The sequence below is a fragment of the Diabrotica virgifera genome, chromosome 1 (genome assembly GCF_917563875.1).
Source record: "Diabrotica virgifera virgifera chromosome 1, PGI_DIABVI_V3a".
NCBI classification, from domain to species: Eukaryota; Metazoa; Arthropoda; class Insecta; order Coleoptera; family Chrysomelidae; genus Diabrotica; species Diabrotica virgifera.
Window position 1 is genome coordinate 195,192,043 of NC_065443.1, and position 19,482 is coordinate 195,211,524.

At 34.9% G+C, this 19,482-nt stretch overlaps 1 protein-coding gene across 1 annotated transcript in view; it reads right to left on the reverse strand.

Moving 5' to 3' along the window:
• The window catches only part of LOC114333421 (beta-1-syntrophin-like), a 539,330-nt gene extending 520,106 nt beyond the window's left edge, over positions 1 to 19,224 (reverse strand). Inside the window, exons 1-2 of the mRNA XM_050661825.1 lie at positions 19,176 to 19,224; positions 18,603 to 18,827 (exon numbers count right to left, since the gene is read on the reverse strand). Of these exons, the coding sequence (XP_050517782.1) occupies positions 18,603 to 18,827; positions 19,176 to 19,224 (274 nt within the window). The remainder of the gene's footprint in view (positions 1 to 18,602; positions 18,828 to 19,175) is intronic.
• Positions 19,225 to 19,482: the final 258 nt, after the last annotated feature.

A 19,482-nucleotide genomic window follows, 5' to 3' on the forward strand; every position in this document is an offset into this window, starting at 1 on the left:
AATATTTCATTAACAAAAAGAAAAAAATAAACAAAGATGTGTAGGTTAAATAATGCCATGTTTAAACTAAATATGTTTGATTATTATTAGTATTAATAGTTCTTATATGGGGCCGTGTATTTGTTTTTTTTTTTGTATTTTCTAAATTTGTTAAAATAAATATCTATAGATATCTTTATAAAAAAAATTTTATTAAAGTAAGTTTACTCTTTCTACATAACGATTTTGTTTTAGTGAATTGCTGATATACAAAGTGCTATTAACAAAAGAAGGAAAATTTGAGGAAGTTGGATTTGCCTCTCCATCCTTTTATTGTTGTGTGGAAGCCAGTGGTTTTAAGAGTGGAGAAAATATTTGTATGTAGTAATAACGTTTTATATCTTGTTTTATTAATAAATAATGATTTTACCTTAACACAATGATTTATTTCGCCGTATTTAATATCACTTTATTTTCAAGAAATATTAACTTAACTCTAAATATACGTTTATCTCTGCGAAATATATTTTTTAACATTAAATACATTAATTATTAATAGTAAAATAATAATATTCCTTACTAAGAAATATTATTGCTCAGAAAGAATAGTTTTTTGTAATGTGTAGAAAATATATTTTTATGACAAATAAAATTAATTAACATCAAGTGTAATTTCTTTCTGATAAATGGGTTTGAAGTTTGCCAGAAAGTGATAGTTCAATCATGTTTAAGATATATTTCTTTGGCTATAGTGGAATTTATTTGAAATATTTTAGAAAATTATATCTTACATACAAAGATATATTTCTTAGGCAATATGCCAAGTCGATCTTTCTTAAATATTAATAAAGTTTCTTTATGTCAAGAATTTTTTTCTCTCGGTGTACTGTGTACCTCGTCTTGTGGAGTTTTCGGCAAATTCATTAAAAATTAGTCAAAAATCATTACTCGGGGGCTTTTGGGGCCGCTAACGACGAATATGATATCGGAAGTAATTTCTGGAGTACCTGGTACACAGGATACCTACTGTTTACCTCGTCTTTTGGAGTCTTCGGTAAAAAGATTATTAAAAAATTAGCCAAAAATCATTAATCGGGGTTTTTTGGGTCGCTGACGACGAATATGACATCGGAAGTGCTCTACGGAGTACTTGGTACCCAGGGTACCTACTGTTTACCTCGTTTTCTGGAGTTTTTGGCAAATTCATTAAAAAATTAGTTAAAATTCATTACTTAGGGGCTTTTACGGTCTCTGACGACGAATATGACACCGGAAGTGATATCCGGTGTACCTGTAGCCCAGGTACCTACTGTTTATCTCATAACCAATGATGTTTGACTAATTTTTTAATGAATTTGATGAAAACTCCAGAAAACGAGGTAGACGTAGGTACCCTGGGTACCAGGTACTCCGTAGATCACTTCCAATGTCATATTCGTCGTCAGCGACCCAAAAACCCCCGAGTAATGATTTTTGGCTAATTTTTTAATGAATTTGCCAAACACTTCATGTGAAGTAGGTACACTTTTTTTTTCATCTTTAAAGAGGGGGGTCTGGAATCTTCAAAAGACACCTCAGTCCAGAACGCCGCCTGACTGACCTTAGTGCAGGATTCATTCTTCGTAGTACCAGCGATAGTTCCCGAGGTACTTTAAAACGCTCTCTCGTCGCCGAGGCTATGCCGAATGCCTACCTGCTAAACCAGACCCTCCTCTGTCATCCAGCGCTCCGAAAGCGGAATGGCCGCTGCAAGGTCGACATCGCTTCCGAAGCACTTTAACTTTATTTATCCACAGACTGTAAGCAAGGATGCCCTTCATTTTCCCCGTTCCCCCTTTTTTTGGTCCCAAGATTGGGCTTTTTTTTAGCCTTTTTCCCACACTTTGTCTCATACAATATATCTCACCTATTCGCCTCTCGTCAAAACTTATTCCCTCTGCCTTCTATTCGCAATATATTTCCATCTCACCCCTATCGTTGGTACAGCTGTTTTTCCTCCTCTTCTTTCTTCTTGATCACTACACGGATATAGTTGTGTATGCTAGTCCAACCAGTTTTATTTTCAATCATTCTCTAAATCCTTTCTCGCACTGTCACAAAATTCACACCTGCCTCTCTTTCCATTCTATTTCTTTCTACTATCCATATGTTGCACTCTAGCATCGTATGTGTAACAGTGTCCGGGTGTCTGCAGTATAGATATTCATCAGTGTCAGCCTTTCCAAACCTAGAGAGGTAGGCTCTAAAACACCCGTGTCCTGTGAGCACCTGCGTCAGGAAATAGTCCAGTCGCCTGTGACCACAGTCCATCCAATCTTTTAAGTTAGGGAGCAATATCTTTGTCCACTGTGCCACATGCTCTATGTTGTTCCATTCTTGCTGATATCTTTCAATTGACCTTTCTCTTTCCTGTCTTCTCTCGGCCATAGTGAGCTCAAGGTTTCTTCTCTCATACAGTTCTTTTCTTCCTACTACCAACACATGCAGTGGTACCAGTAGTACCAGTGGTAGAAGTAGGTACCCTGGGCACCAAGTATTCCGGAGGTCGCTTCCGATGTCATATTCGTCGTTAGCGGCCCCAAAAACCCCCCGAGTAATGATTTTTGACTAATTTTTTAATGAATTTTAATGACGAGGAAAACAGTAGGTACCCTTGGCAACAGGTAATCCAGAGATCACTTTTGACGTCATATTCGTTTTGAGCGACCCCAAAAACTTCCGAGTAACAAAATTGAATTTATTTCCGCCGGTAATTGACGATTACTAATTTTTTTATTGTCTGTTTGAGATGCACTTTAAGAATGCATTTTTTGTATGCAGTTTTTCAATATTATATCATGGATCCGATTCACAAAGTTACCAAAGTTACTGAAAGAAAAAGAAGAAGAAAATTAAGATAAAGTAATTTCTGTTCTGTTGGTATATTCCCTAATCCTTTCTGGTTAAGTTTGTGTTTTGGGATTTATACCGCAACTGTAATTTGGAGAAAAGCAGCAGAGAACCGGTAACCTATAATTTTGGTTTTAACTATTTCAACAACTGGAAGAAATTATGAGTTGAGGTCTTATCCTGCAATTACTATCGTCGCTATGGCTGCTACTCACGTTACAAATTGGAAAATTTAATGTGTCTGAGAACGATATGCGATATTCGCAGGCAGGATGTTTCATTTCCGCCGACTCTAATTCCGGTCTTGTTGATTTTGTTTTCTCCGCTGGCTTCCAGCGTAGTTGCCGGTTCTCTAACAACTTTTTCTACAAACATGATAATTAGTACCTCTTCCGGTACATTTTTTACGTTCCAATTAGGTTTTCAGTTTTTAATTCTACTAGTGAAAATAACATGAAGTTGATATCATACGGTTTTATAATTAAAAATTATAAGTTTTTCATTGGCAGCTCGACCTAGAAAGAGAAATTAGTTATTAAAAATTAATTATTGTTAATTAATTAAACCCTCATCGTTTGTTAAGTGGTATAGTATAAATATTTTAAAGTACAAGACTTTGAAACCGTATTTTCAGTTAACTTTATTAAGTACAAACATACTACAGATTTAGACCAGGGCATTTAGCTCTAAAAACACCGAAATAAATCGATTTTTACACACACCCAAACTTTATGGAATCACCATGTATTTCAAAGTAATATTTATTTCTTTTGAAAATACTTGCTATTGTTGCGAAGAATAAAGGTTTTCATTGAAAATAAACAAATATACAATAAGACAATCGGATCGTATAGCTCGGTACGGTATAGGTTATTTGCTCGAGTTGCAATTTGAACGAACATAAATAAACTAACTTTTGCGTTCAAAAACGAAAATTACCCTGATGTGGGGTTATAGAACTTACAACGAGGAAAGATTATTGGTCTTGTGGAGAAAGTAATGTTCTCAGAGGTACATAGCTGTAGAGCTAGGCGTAATACACGGCGTTCTAAGGCCAAAACTTATGCTAGGTAACAGGAACTAGGAAAGCACAAAAATAAAGCAAGGGAAAGTCGTCAAAAGTAATAACGGCTCTACAAGATCGTTTAATTGATTAAAGAAGAAGAGTTCGCACCAAGAAGTATACAGTAGAAGACAGTTATGGGTTTCCGAGTTATCCAGGCCGCACAAGATTGATCGCCTAAATTGGTGTCTTCACCACCAAAACTGGAACATTGGGAATTGACAAAATGTGCTACATATTTTCAAAAAAGTCAGGATTTGTGTAAAATTAAATGACCCATGAAATCGTGTACTTAGAGGTCGAGGAAGACAAACAAGAACGAAAACTGTCAGATCTGTTCACAAATATACAAGGGAAAGTGTAATGTTATGGAGAGGAATTGTAATCCGTAAAAAAACTCGCGTGAAAAATTGCGTGATGCTAAATATATTTCTAGTATAGATGTAAAGTCGGCTTACTGGCAAGTGAAAGTGGCTGATGACTCGAAACAGTACACTGCTTTCACTGTCCCAAATTGAGGATTGTTTCAGTTTCTTCGCATGCCGTTTGGACTACACAATGCCCCGGCTACGTGGCAAAGATTGATAGACAATATATTAGGTCATGATTTGGAACCCTATGTGTTAGTGTATCTAGACGACATTGTGATAGTAACTCAAACATTTGAGGATCATCTAAGAATATTGGATGAAGTGTTTAAACGTCTTAGGGAAGCAGGAATCACTATTGGTGCTGAGAAGTGTCAGTTTTGTAGACCTGAGTTGAAGTATCTGGGGTATATTGTCGATAGAAATGGTCTACATGTTGATCCTGACAAAGATAAAGCCATGCTTGATCTTCCTGTTCCTTGTAATGTATCAGAAGTACGTAGGGTTATCGGAACATTCTCTTGGTATAGACGTTTTATTCCGGATTTTTCTTCCGTTTTGGCTCCCATAACTGCTCTTCTTAGAAAGAATTCTAAATTTCAATGGACAGATACTTGTGATCGATCGTTTAAAAAGATTAAGATGTTTAGTTCGAGCCCCCATTTTGAGTTGTCCAGATTATGAGAAGCCTTTTGTTGTACAGACAGATGCCTCTGGTTTTGAAATAGGCGCTTGCCTCACTCAACCTCATCCTGATGGCGAACGAGTGATTGCTTATTTGAGTCGTTCACTTACTAGACAGGAGCGAAATTATTCCACGACTGAAAGAGAGTGTCTTGCGGTTTTGTGGACAATTGAGAAATTAAGACCTTATCTGGAAGGCGTTTCTTTTACAGTGATTACGGACCACTACAGTTTATTGTGGCTACAGAACTTACAAAGTTTGACAGGTCGTTTGGCTCGCTGGTCGGCACGGCTACAGCAATACGATTTCAAGGTATTGCATCGCAAGGGCAAAGATTTGGTGGTTCCGGACGCATTAAGCAGATCTGTTCCGGTAATCGATGTTATAGGTTTACAGGACAATGTAATAAAACCCGTAGAGAATTTGAATAAATGGAAGGTAGCAGCGGAAGATGATAATTGGTACATGACGATGATGGGTAGAACGAGATCCTCGTCAACTAAGTAGATGGAGAGTAACATCTGGTTTATTATGGAGACACGTACCTTCTGCCTACTCTGAATTAGAACCTGCGTCGGATTCATGGAAATTAGTAGTACCAAAGAAATGTCGGATGGAAGTTTTGTCCAATTGTCATGAACCTGTCACCTCGGGACATTTTGGTATATATAAGAGTTCTGCTAGGGTTAGTGAAAAATATTATTGGCCTAAGATGAGGTCAGATATTGTTAAGTAGGTTGGTCGTTGTAGAGTGTGTATCCAACATAAAGTATCTCAGAAGCCTCCTTGTGATAAGATGGTGTCACATTCGGAAGCTCACAGGCCATGAGAACTTATCTCTGTAGATTTTCAGGGTCCCTTTCCAAGGTCGACTAGTGGAAATAGTTATTTGTTGGTAGTGACAGATTATCTTAGTAAATTTTGTCTTTTATTTCCGCTAAGGTCTTCCAAAGCTGGTAAATTGGTCGAGAAATTAGAGCAGGAAGTGTTCCTTATGTTTGGTGTCCCTAAAACGATTAGTTGTGATAATGGCTCAAGTTACGCGGTAAGAAGTTTTCTAACTTGGTTGAAAGGTATAAATGTAAGATTAAGTTTACTGCTAATTACAACTCTAGGGCGAATCCTACTGAACGACAAAACCGTGTTATTAAGACCATGATTGCCATGTATGTGTCGGATAATCACCGGACATGGGATGTACATATTAGTGACATTGGTTGTTCTATTCGTACGGCAAAACATGAAGGAACTAATCTTACTCCACATTTTATCAACTTTAGTCGTAATATGATGTTAAGTGGTGAGGACTATACAAATAAGGAACTACTTGGTGTAGAAGATGGTACACAGTTGGGTGACAGTAGTCGCAATGAATACTTTAAAGGGATATTCGCAGATGTTAGAGAGCGTTTAGAAGTGGCTGGCAGAAAAAGTTGTAATAGGTACAATCTTAGGAAGCGAGATGTAGAGTATCTGCCAAACCAGCTGGTGTGGCGTCGTAATTTTGTTTTATCAGAGGCTAGCCAGTAATTTTCTAAGAAGTTGGCACCGAAGTTTGTTAGGCTTTACTATATTAAAAAAAGAATCTCACCATGGACTTATGAGCTTAGGGATGCTAATTATAAATTTTCAGGTATCTGGAACGTTAGAGACTTGAAACTAGACCCAGGGGACGACGAGGAGTAAGTTGTACAGGTGCAAGAGAGATTTTCGGGGAAAATCTCTTGTAGGAAGAGGGAGTTGTTACGTTTTAAAAATTCAATGATCTATATATTATTTTTATTAATAAGATTATTCCACTCTTTCATATCGTTTCCCACATTTCTCCTATTTTCTTAAATAAATAATCGAATAGATAGCAGACTTTGAATTTGGCAAGGGTTGTCATGGATACGTTACGGTACGTCATCTTGACAGTCGTCAATTCTAAAATTGGGGTGCTACTTGGAACATAAATTTTCAGGTAATTGATCTTGGATAGATCACCCTCATTGGGGATATCGGCCTGAACTTTTATTAATTGAACTTGGCATATTGAAGTGTTGCTGTAGGTACATTTTGTCTAGTTGTCAAGTTCACTCTGTATAATACGGGACATATTTCCAAGGCACCATTTTAGGTAGATGCCGTGACGATTCGTTGAAGCCATTCTGAAGGAAAAGAACACCAGGTATGTCTAATTCGATTTCTTAAGCACTGCAATAGGTGCATTGTTGATTTCCGAGCTTTTTATTTATTCGTTTCTCTGAGAGTTGTTATTTTTCTATTGCAGTTATTAGGCCTTACACCACACAATAGATAGGGGTAGATAGTACCTAGTTATTGTTGGAAATAATCTGTGGGAAGTAGAAGAGTTTTTTGTATATGTACCCCCTGAAAAACCCTTCTGGTCAAAGGTTAGTATAAAATCTTCTATTGTTTTTTTATTTATTGATTGATATAGAATTTGAATCGTTGCTTTGACGTCATTTTGAAGAAATCTACATTAATTTACAGTTTTAATTTTTTTTCTTATTTGACATTGCTACTAAAATAGAATTATTTCTCTGACGTCATTTCAGTCAGTTTTTAGTTTTTATTTTTCTTAATATTAATTGTTGTAGTAATAAACGTCATTTTGAGAGTTCAGGTTAACTTAGTAATTTTCGATTTAGTTTTATAAAATATGATAGTGTAAATACAAGGAGATATTATAATACTATTTTTCTCTTTTAGGGTTTCCATTTATTCCGATTTATTTCCGTTTACTTCCAATTAAGTACTTCCGATTTCTCTTCCTTCAGTATTTAGTTTTGTTGTGTTTGAAATCGTTTGTTTATGTCGTTGATATGTTACTGGTTATTCTTCTCATTGGAATTGGAAACATCGTCGGATACCTCACTACAGAATTAAGATAAGGATTTTGATTAATTTATTTTTTTATGCGTTTATGTTCATTAGCCTTTATTAATTTTAATTTATTTGTGAATAGTACCTAGTGTGTTTTCGGTTTATTATACTGCTTTTTTTTTGTTTTACAGCGGTTGCGCCTGAGCTCATGCGACGCTTATAATTTTCGGTTAATTTTTAGGGCTAGAACCCCTATTTGCTTTGGCGCATCTAGTTACTTTGTAGGTTATCGTTGTGGTTGTTCAATATTATGGTGTTATTATGATTTAGTTTATTATTTTTTTTTTGTTAAGTATTGCATGTTTACGGACTAAATTTATTTATTACTTATTTATTTATTATTAATAGATAATTTTTACGCGAGGTATCGCTTAATTTCATTTGTTCCATACACCACATGATTGGTACTGCAACAATTTGGTAGGTTTGGAGTTGCAGTCTAGTTTAGGCGTGGGCCGTGGGGCAAACTTGCCTGGCGCCCAGTTAATATCTATTTCAGGTTAAAACAGAAGTCTCAACGAACCGCCCCATCTCCACTAGAACATAGCGAGATACGCCTTTGTTGTCATCCGACAGCCGGTGTAGCAACGTAGCGTCCGCGCACGAGCGGCGAGGCGTTGCAACAAGTGAGAAAAAAGACGAGCGAGTATTTATCACGAGCGCAGAATTTTGTTAGTACGAGCCGAAGCACGAGGCGAAGGTCGCAAATCAAGCGAGGGAGAGAAATATGTCATTTTCTCATGTGTTGTACATTGTACTTTTTCTATGCACGCGGTTTTGTCAAGAGTTCAAACTTCAAAATTAAATAATTTAGGTTCTTTTAGGTATATTGTATGCATAAATTAAAATAAAACACATACACATGTAGGGTAACTGCCAGTTATTTTTGAACAGTTTTTTGAATTCCTGGTAAGTTTTGCTGTAACACATTTATTTGATAACATTAATTGTGTTTGTATTGTGCATGTTACCATGGAAACGGTGATCATAATATGGAAGACCGTAGGAGAACTTGTGAGAAAAAATATTTCTCACTGCACTGGCCGACTTTTCTCAGTGTGTGAGGAATTGTTCGTTTTGAATGTATGTAAGTAGTGAGAGAAGTTGCATGTTGTATAGCATCCATAGGAAAATAACATTTCCGTAGTTATTTTTCGTTTCCAGGCAACGGCTAAGTATAAGGAAATATCGAACGTTTCTTTCAAAAATTTTGTTCAAAATGTCAAATTCCTGACTGATTTTCGGAAAAATACATTTTTTAACGTATACCGATTTTTCAAACCTACTTGCTACTTAATTGCTGCTACTTATTAATGAACCGAATTTTTAGCAAAAAAAGATACATAAGCTGTAGTAACATACCGAAACGGCGCTGCACCACTATTACTATTTACCAAAGGAAACAGAAAATATTTTAAAAACTACAAAGTCCTACTAGATATTGTGTATAACCTTAAAAGTAAAATACTGTGAAATTTCTATTAAGATCTAGTTTCTTTTTTCTATGTCGACTTGTTGTTTTACTGGAATTTTTCTCACATTTACTATGTGGCAACAGTGGCAAAAGCCAGCCCCAGCAGACAGTAAACTGCGCCTTTTCCATACTTCAGTAATTTTTATCTTTGTATATTTATGCTGCATTTTGAGCTGACGTGTCAGTTGCAGATATACTCACTCGTAAGTTCTGCGGAATTCCCGCTCTCACAATACCTTATTATTGGTTGCTCCATTACAGAAGCGCATCTTGATATTTTTATTTTGGAAACACGAAAATCACGACAGTGAACGTGTATATTGCTTTATTTGTATTCCTTCGCGGTTTTGGAATAAACAAGTGCACTTTGATTTGCATTATTATGCAGATTAGATTAAATTCAAGAGGATTTAGAGATACTTGAATGAAGAATATAGCTAATCTATATACATCATCACATCAGACATCATAAATATTTAAAAAAGGACATAAGTGTTATGTGTGGAAAAAACGATTGTTGGAAATGGAAAATTAAATTAAAAAATGGAAAGCCCCATCTTTATAAAAAACCAAACTTAGCTTTTTTCGGTTTTAGGACCTACTCTTCACAACCCAATAGGTCCCCATAACGCTCGAGTAACTGCAAATTTAGCATACTTTCCTCCCCTTCTATTATTTACTTATAATAAAATTGTTTTCTATTACTTCCATTTAGCGCGCCTATGAGTATAATGTCACAATATTCAGCCTTCATCGTAGGTATGTCAAATAATCCGGACGCACTGTTGCCAAAGATTCGCAGAACTTCCGAAAAAAGGTGTGCTACTATCTCCCGAAGTAATATTGATGACGCGCTACTGTTGGCTCTTAAAAATTATAATTTTTTCAGACATTTTGAGTAAATTTTGAGCAATTATATATATCATACTAAGCTATAATGATGCTATTTTGAGCCGTGTGTATGTCCTGACCACTTAGGCACCATTTGAAAGCTGAACTTAAGCGCTATTTATTTGGTGTACTTAGTTGCGGTTTTCCATGCTTATGGATGCTCAAAAGTCACAAACTACACCAATTCTGAAACGACTCCGACCCCTCTTGAAACATAGAAAAAAAATCAGATTGGTGTAACTTTTCTACATATACACATACAAATATTTTTCCATTTTTAAATAGAAATTGAGTCAAATTTCTGAGCTCGGTGACTTTTGAATGGTTTGACCGATTTCTTTGGACCGATCTGTGGAAAGTTAACATCACCTGAATGAATTAACACCTTGATAGAGCATACCGAAAATCCAATATACCTCGCAGTGTCACTAGACCACTTCGATGGTTTACAGCACAAACATAGTAGGTCCACATTTTGCTGATTTTAAGATAACATCATAAGAATATTCAGTAGGGTCATATGAATGTTCTGCATAATAATTATTTTAAGTCCAGAACGATTGTAAATGGGTAAAACCGCCTTGCCAAAATATAGTATTTCCCATTGTACTTTAAACCAACTTGCACAGACATATTATTTCCGTTGGACGTGCAAAAACATAGTATGTTTTGGACACACAATATTAGTGCTCACGCGATCAAACTTATCATGGCTGTAAATTAATATTGTTTGTCCGGGCATGCAATATTTATGCTCTTTAGATGATTTGACGAAGCTAATAACATTATAACATATTTATCTTGTTTGTGCATAGTTTGCACATAGTTTTCGTATGTCTGTTTATAGATACAAAGAAACTTTATGTTGCTTCTAACTTAAACCTTTCCATTATGTACATATTGTAAAAAGACGAATATTTCCCCAGAAAAAAATTACACCGGTTTCCTTTAACATTTATAGATACATTTTTAAGAAGTATGATCCTCAGCTGTCCTTCCACATTCCCAAAAATGATTAATGTTCTACATGCAATATTTGTTATAATGCCTCAGACAAATCATCTTTGAAAAATAAATGGAAATTCCATAAGCAAAGGGAAGACGAAGCTATGACAATGAAAAAAGCAGACAAGAAGAAAGCATTGAAGTAAAAGTAGTCAGTAAATTATAGAGCGATCACGTTTGACTTACAAGCAATTTTGACAGTGCCATTTTCTGCAGATGTTCAGATTTATTACAAACGAAAACTTTCAGTTTTTAATTTTACCATTTATGAGTCATTTGATCTAAGTTAGCACTGCTATGTGTGGGATGAAACCCAGGATTCCAAAGGTGCCTCAGAGATATGTACATGCCTTTTAAAATATGTGTATAGTTTGCCAGAAACCGTTGAACATGTAGCCACTTTCTCAGACACGTGTGGTGGGCAAAACCGCAACTAGTTTGTTTGTGCTTCGATGCTATACGCTGTTGCAAAAATTGGCAATCTTAAAACGATCGACCTAAAGTTTATGGAATCTGGCCTTTCTGATTCGGAAGCTGACTCAGTTCATATAACAATTGAGCATGCCCGTAAGCACAAAAAGATATTCACGACCGAAGAATGGGCACTTTTGATTAGCATGGCAATACAAACTAAAACCCTACGAAGTACGTAGACTGAACTATTTAGATTTTTATGACCTGCAGAATCTTGCTTCCCTTATAATCCAAAATAAGAAAACCAATAGGTTAAGTGATGCAATAAAATGGCTCCAGGTTAAGTGGTTCCGATTAGAAAAAACAAGGCCATTTGTTATTCAATATAAATATTCATTGACTAATGAACCTTTTTCGAGCTTGATGTCGTAAAAACAAAACAAAAGACATACTAAACAAATTCCACAAGTTCCATGGACAGTTAAAAGCCAAATATCAAAAAGACTTTTCATATCTGAGGCAAAAAAGAAAGACTTATTGTATTTACTAAATAAGGAGATCATACCAACAGTTTACAAAACGTATTTTGAAAGTCTTCCGACATAAAAAAAACAAAAGATCTTGTACCTTGGCGGACCCCTGAAGATGAAGAAGATGATTGTAAATAAAATACAGTGATGAGCGCGCTAATAACCGGCAGAATAACGCAAAAGATGAAAAACATAATACATTTCACTTATCACTTATTTTGTATTTGCTGTCTTTATCTATAACAAACGTTTGTTATTCATAGAAAAAGACAGCAAATACAAAATAAGTGATTGATGTGATCGTTCATTGTAATCTTTCATTTTTCCGACTGTACATTACATTACATAGTTTTCCATTTTTAGACGTATCAGAGGAGTATGACAACTGTCACTGTGACAGAATTTTATAAAATACTCCTGTCACAGACGTCTAAAGTTGGGAAACTGGGGGAAACTATGTAACGTAATACGTTTATATCGATTATTTCCACCTCCACTAGTTTCATCTCTTTTTGTTTCGCAAGGTATTATGTTTTCCAGTTATAAGCGCGCTCATCACTGTAGGTATATTGCTTTTGTGTTTTACTGTTGTGTCTTTTTGTTTTAACAACTGAAGCATAAAATAAAGAGAACTTTAACAAACTCACTATGGCAGGGGAGCAAAGTATGCTAAATGTGTAGTCACTCGAGTGCTTTGGGGACCTATTGGGTTGTGATTATTAGGTCCTAAAACCAAAAAAAGTTAAGTAAAATTTTCCATTTTAGTTGGGACTTCCCATTTTTAATTTAGTTTTCCATTTCCAACAATCCTTTTTTCCGATTATAGCGCCATCTATCCATAATTCGAAAAAATGTTTCGAATAAAAGTTGCTTATTTTTATGCAAAGAATCTTAATCTGCAATAAAAAAATGGGGGCTCCCATTTAAGATTTTAAAGTAACCTTCCACCCCACTTTGGGGGGTCGTGTTTGGTACCATTCGATAGTTTTCAAAAATATTGAATAAGTGTATTTTGTAATTTTTCGATCTGATTTTTAATTTGGCGAAATATCGCGGAATTTGTATTTAAAATTTTAAATTTATCCCCCACGCCTCTCAGTGGGGGGTCATGTTTGGTATCTTTCGATAGATTTTTAAAAAAATATTGAACACGTAGTTTTTAGTTTATCGATCTGACGTTCATTTCACGAAATATTTGATTTTTTTTGTAAAACTTTTTGACGCACCCATTTCCGTACGCTCCGCTCAAATCGTCAGATTTTTGAAATATACACACTTTTGCATGTAGTTAACTTACCTTATCTTAATCTGACAATTTCGAGTATTTTTAAGGATAGATTTTTTTTCGTACCCCCCTGAACGAACTCCCCTGTGTTAAGAGCCAATATATGGTAGAGGTAGATCTGCAGGGTACAACGTTTCTCCCCATGTGATAATCTGACGCGCTCGAGTAACTGCAAAAATCCATGCTTGGACTCCCCTACCATTATTTTATTCATCTAGGTTACACCATGTTGTACGTCCAAACGGTAAGGACCCTTATGTTGTATGTCCATATAAATTTTCAAAAAATACATTTTTCCCCCAATAACACATAATATTTTGAAAATTATCTACATTAAGCTAATAATGATAGCCGAACTTATTACACAAACATTATGATATATCAGTATATCACCAGTATCAAACAAAAAGTAACGCAAAAACTTCAAAACGTCCTCCTCAACAATCAAGATATTTGGACATTATCTGCGTTGTTAACCATCGACTTATTAACATACAGGTTCCACTGTGAAGAAATCCAAAAAAGGTGGATGCGCGCAATAACCTTCTCAGCAAACTTAATAGCGCGTCAAACTCACAGCATTAAAATCAACAGCACACGCGCTATGCTTGTCAATTGCTTAATACGCATGTCCGGTATGGACCGCATGGAAGAGATGTGTGCATGCCAAGAAAGTAAATATTATTTTTAACGAAACTTTCAGACCCAATACAGGTATGAGAACAACCCCTGGATAAACTGTATAAAGCTTCAGGTCTCTCGGATCCTGACTCCCGTAGAATGGCCCACAAATTCATCGAAAGATCCAAACAAACCTTCGACAACCGCACCCCCGTTTCGGCCACGTATCGTATTCTGGTAGACTTGAATCAAAAAGAGGTTTCCTTGGCGCCCTGCTAGACGAACCCCCATCCTTTTATCAACTAACAGAAACACCACAAAGCAGGAATTCAAGCGACTGGTCAACGTGGCGCATACTGAACCGTTTAGGAACCGGCGTAGCACCAACCAAGTCAAACCTTATTAAATGGAGTCTGCTGAATGGGAATTAGTGTTGCCCAAAATCGGTCTTGGTCTTGTTCTTGCGTTTTTTCAAGACCAAGACCAAGACCAGACCGCCTAATTTGAGCAAGACCAAGACCAAGACTTACCGTGCAAGATTTGAGCAAGAACAAGACTAAGCCTGCAAGACTCTTGCGTCTTGCCGTTAGAACTGAGGGTCGTTTTAGAGAGTATATTAGTTCGGGTATATTCTTAGATACTTTATGAGAGGCATAAAAATGTTTTAACAAAAATTTGGAAAATTTGACCTATGCGCATTACGAACAATACCACAAACATACATAGCGAATCAAAATATAATAATATATTAAAATAACACTTGACACATTTGACACGTACTCAGAGATCATTATTACAATGCGAAAATAAAATATTTTTACAATCTTTCCCAGCAGACGACATCTTCGCTCTAAAATTAATTGTCCAGGTTTTAAGAATAGCCGGCCTTTATTCATAAATTAATATTCTTGCGTTACGACCTTCCGATGCCGACAATAATGTCGTTAAAAATCTGTAGTTGATAAAAATATACCTATTACATCTTATCGGTATATAGAATAGTAAGACTATTATGTATATTTTTTGTGTTGATTGTGCAATGACCTCATTCGGTTAGACAAAATTTGCTGAAAGAATGCGGCTAATACTTAGTATTAATAAAGAGACACATTAATGCAGATAATGCCGGCTATACATACCGTGTAAACAAAATAACGAAATATTTAATAATGATAAATATACTGTCTACCGAGGCATTGAACAAAGAAATATTACAGTGAAATGTATGCAAGACAAAAGCACATTTATATCAGTTTTTTCTGTAGTTAAATTAAATTAGTCATTTGTTTTATCAATCGACTGTTCTTTGGTAACTTTTTGTGTTTGGTGATATACACTACTCCAAGAAATTAACGCACCGCCTTAAAAACGGGTCATTTTTTATGTCTTGAATTTCCTAAACCGGTTGTCCGATTGAAGTGATTTTTTTAATATGTTATAGCCTTATTCTTTAATAATATCGCTGTAATAATACTATTGCTGGGCAGGTAAATTGTCATTGTATACCGGGTGTACCAATCAAACTGTGTTTTTTTCTCAAAGTTCGCATCACCCTATGGAATATTTTAGTTTAAAAATTATTAAAATTAAAACCCAACTATAGCCTCATATTTTCTTAACATTTTGTTTTTTAATCAATACAGGGTGTTTTTAAATAAGTAGGGCAAAGTTTAAGGAATAATTAGTCTCTTGTAACTAGTCTGCTTTTAAACGTATGCTCGCAAATGCTTCGTTTCCGAAATAGGGGATGTTAAAATTGTTCTTACAAACTGACGATTTATTTATTGCTCTAAAACCGGTCGAGATATGAGAATGAAATTTGGTAGATTTTAAGAGGTAGTTATTACGCATTTTTGACATACAATTAAGATTTTAATATTCACCAAGGACGCGCATACCTACGTGTATACGGTTTGTTTAGAATTACCCCTTAACATTTGACATACTTATTTCAAAACAGCCTGTATTAATGAAAAACATAGCTAGTTATTAAAATACCCAACTTTTTTGTTATCCAAGCGAATGAATAAAAAAAAAACAGAGTGTTAAGAAATATAAGACTGTAGTAGGGTTTTAATTTCAGTATTTTATAAAGGCTAGAATATTACACAGGATGATGCGAACTTTCAGAAAAAAACACAGTTTGATTGGTACACTCATTGGTACCGGTACGGTATCCGGTACCTATAGGTACAACGACAATTTACCTTCTAGCAACAATATTATTACAACGATATTGTTAACGAATAAATAATTTAAGCTTAAAATTTACCTACTCTGTTACGTTATTCTAAGATATGTAATAGGCTAATGGGCAACGGTGAGACTTGCAAGACTCTTGCTGCAAGACCAAGACCAAGACCTGGAGCTCAATACCAAGACCAAGACCAAGACCAGGTGTACTGTTGCAAGACCAAGACCAAGACTGTCTAAGTCTCGTCTTGGTCTTGCATTTGGGCAACACTATAGGCTTGTTCTAACTAGCGGTCAAACCAGTCAGAAACTATCAGCGAATAGTCGACCAATACGAGTAGAGGGGATAGCACTTATCACTGCATTATGTTCTCGCACTGGCCAACTGTTTGCTGACGATTTCTGACTAGTTTGACTGTTGGTTGGAACAGACCTTATGGGAATGACGAGAAGTGTGACTGCGGGGCAACACAGAACATGGAACATCTACTAGCCTACCCAAACTGCCGGCAAATACTCTCGATTGAACAAAGCCCAATACTAGGCTCAGAAACTATAGTTTTCCGGTTACGAAAAAAAATAAGTAAGTAGGTACATATTATGTGTATGGTGTATTCCACGAATATACGACTGTTTTGGATTATCGCGACAACGAATATTTTAGTGTGTAACATAAGAAGTACGAAAGTATTTTGCTCTAATAATTACTCCAATAAACAACAATATAATTTGCAATTGACTTTCGTTCTTCATATTTTGCACAGTAAAATATTCGTTGTCGCGATAATCCAAGAGGGTCGTATATTCGTGGAATGGGGTATAGGTAATTATAGCTGAAAAACTTCAAAAATAAAGTTGAAATTTATTTATCTTATGATATAATAATGCATTCCCATTAAGTAAAGTTCTCCGAAGTTCCACAATTCTGTCTTCTAACATGCCCCATATTTTCTCCTGCAAGATACACACGCCCATGAAGAATTGTAAAAGGCGGGCTTGAATTTTAACATGTGTATTTTATCAAGCCCGTGACATTTTATAGTATACCGGCATAGGACCGAAAAGCGTGACTAGGATCGGGATCTGTTGCTCTTTAAAGTTGTTATACAAACACGTTTAACAAAATGGATGATCTGCCACAACTGGAGAGTTTTTTCTTTAAGTTGTGAAATTTTGTATCGGGTAGGTGACATATGTCGTGACATTTGTATTTTCGTAATGTAAACGGAAAATCCAATATAAAAATGTAAATGCGAAATAAGGCTTTTGAAGTCGGTAATGCTTATTTAACTAGAAAACAAAAAAAAAGGAAAAGCATGAGATTATTTCATCAAAACAAAAATATGAAACAGATTAGACTTAAAAACCCTAGAATAGAATATTTACAATCTGACCCGACAGACTTCGTACTGCCTCAATAGATAAAAACAAACTTTTGTATACAATAAACTTAAAATAAAAAAAGGAATTCGTAATTAATAAACAAAAAATGCTCGATGTGAATGAGGTTTTATTATTTTTTTTTTCTATTCTCATACATATATCAATTATGATGTCGCTACCTGTATCATAATGAACTTCATCATGATACAGATTTTCATTAAGATACAGATTTTTAACCAATAGAATCGCGATATGTCATTAGCGATAAAGGTGGTACACGCGCAGTGACCAATGGCGAGTCAAATACATACGCTTTGACAGTTCTCAATATGTAAACAAACCGTCAAACTGACAAACTACTGAATTTATTTGTGTTACAAAATTAATACAGTTGAATATATTTTTTGTTGTGAATGATCATAGTAAAAAAATGTATAGAACTTGCATTTAATTTGTCGTTTGTGTCCTAAAGGACAAACTACCTTTATGTGTCAGAAATATAATTCACGACTATATATTGTCTCTGAAAGGAACTGTTTTATGACTTACCATAAAACTAAATTGTAATTATTTTTAATAAAGCATTTATTAGTAGTAATCTTTTATATTTTAATCCTATTGATGTTATATAATTCAAGCAAAGTGTTTTAAACATTCAAAATTAACTAAACGTTATACCTTGACTTTTTGGCAATGTATCCTGTAGGATACAATCTGTAAAAAAAGTATGAAATGGAAAACAAAAAAGAAACTAAAAATTATTTCATGATTGTTTTATACTATATGTATATTTGAACAAGTTTTAATTTTTCAGTAAGTATTTATACCCTTGCCAATTAAACGGTTTTAAAGAAAATTAGTATTTGTTAAATAAAAATTCGATAAATAATTTTTATTTTTAGTTGGATACCATTGATAAAAAATGTCACTAACCTGGATCAGGATATCTAAAGTTCCTAGCCAGATGGCATAATTGAAGGGGCAGGTATCTGGTGTCAGCCCTTTGAGGCGACCGCACCACAGGGGGCACTCCTGAAAGGAAACCTCTCTGCAGCTCCCATCCCACTTCTGATATGATACTGGCTTTCCTGAAGTAGGGAGTCACTTCTCGGAGGTATTTAACTGAAAATATAAAATTCGCTTTGAAGTTTTTTACCACTGTATGTTAGTGAGCGCAAGATAATACGAATGTCGTTTAATTTAGTTTTTTTTTATACATTTTTTAATTGTAAATTAAAGTTTTTTGTGAACTTACAGTAGTCGTTTATAAAATAGAATTAGGTTATTCTGAAGCTATTTTTTTGTAGAATGTTAATATAGCTTACTATTTTTACCGGGAGTAGGAGAAAATTTTACTTTAAAGTAAGTTTATTTTGACGGTTCGATTTCCGCTACGGAAAATGTTCTCAAAATACCGGATAAAGAAATGTTGTTACTGTTATTTGTTATTTGCTAATAATTTATTATTATTCGAAGAATAATAATACATTTTTAAAAGAATATTACATTCGATGTGTAGATGTACAGATACATAGTTAATATCTATTATTCGCATGATTTTTTCCTACCAAGTAAGAAAAACAAAACTTATTTAATTTGTATTTCGAGAAAGTTTTCCGTTTTGGAAACGTCAAATCTTATTTTAAAGTAAAATAATTTGTGGCTTATCCCAGTCGTCATTAACTTATTCACAGTTTTTGCTCCAAATTAAAAAAAAAACCGCTTGGATTGACATGAAATCGAAATCGGCATGCAAATAGCTAATATAGGTCAAAGAAAAAAAGTGATATTGTGTCCATCTGTGATTTTCCCT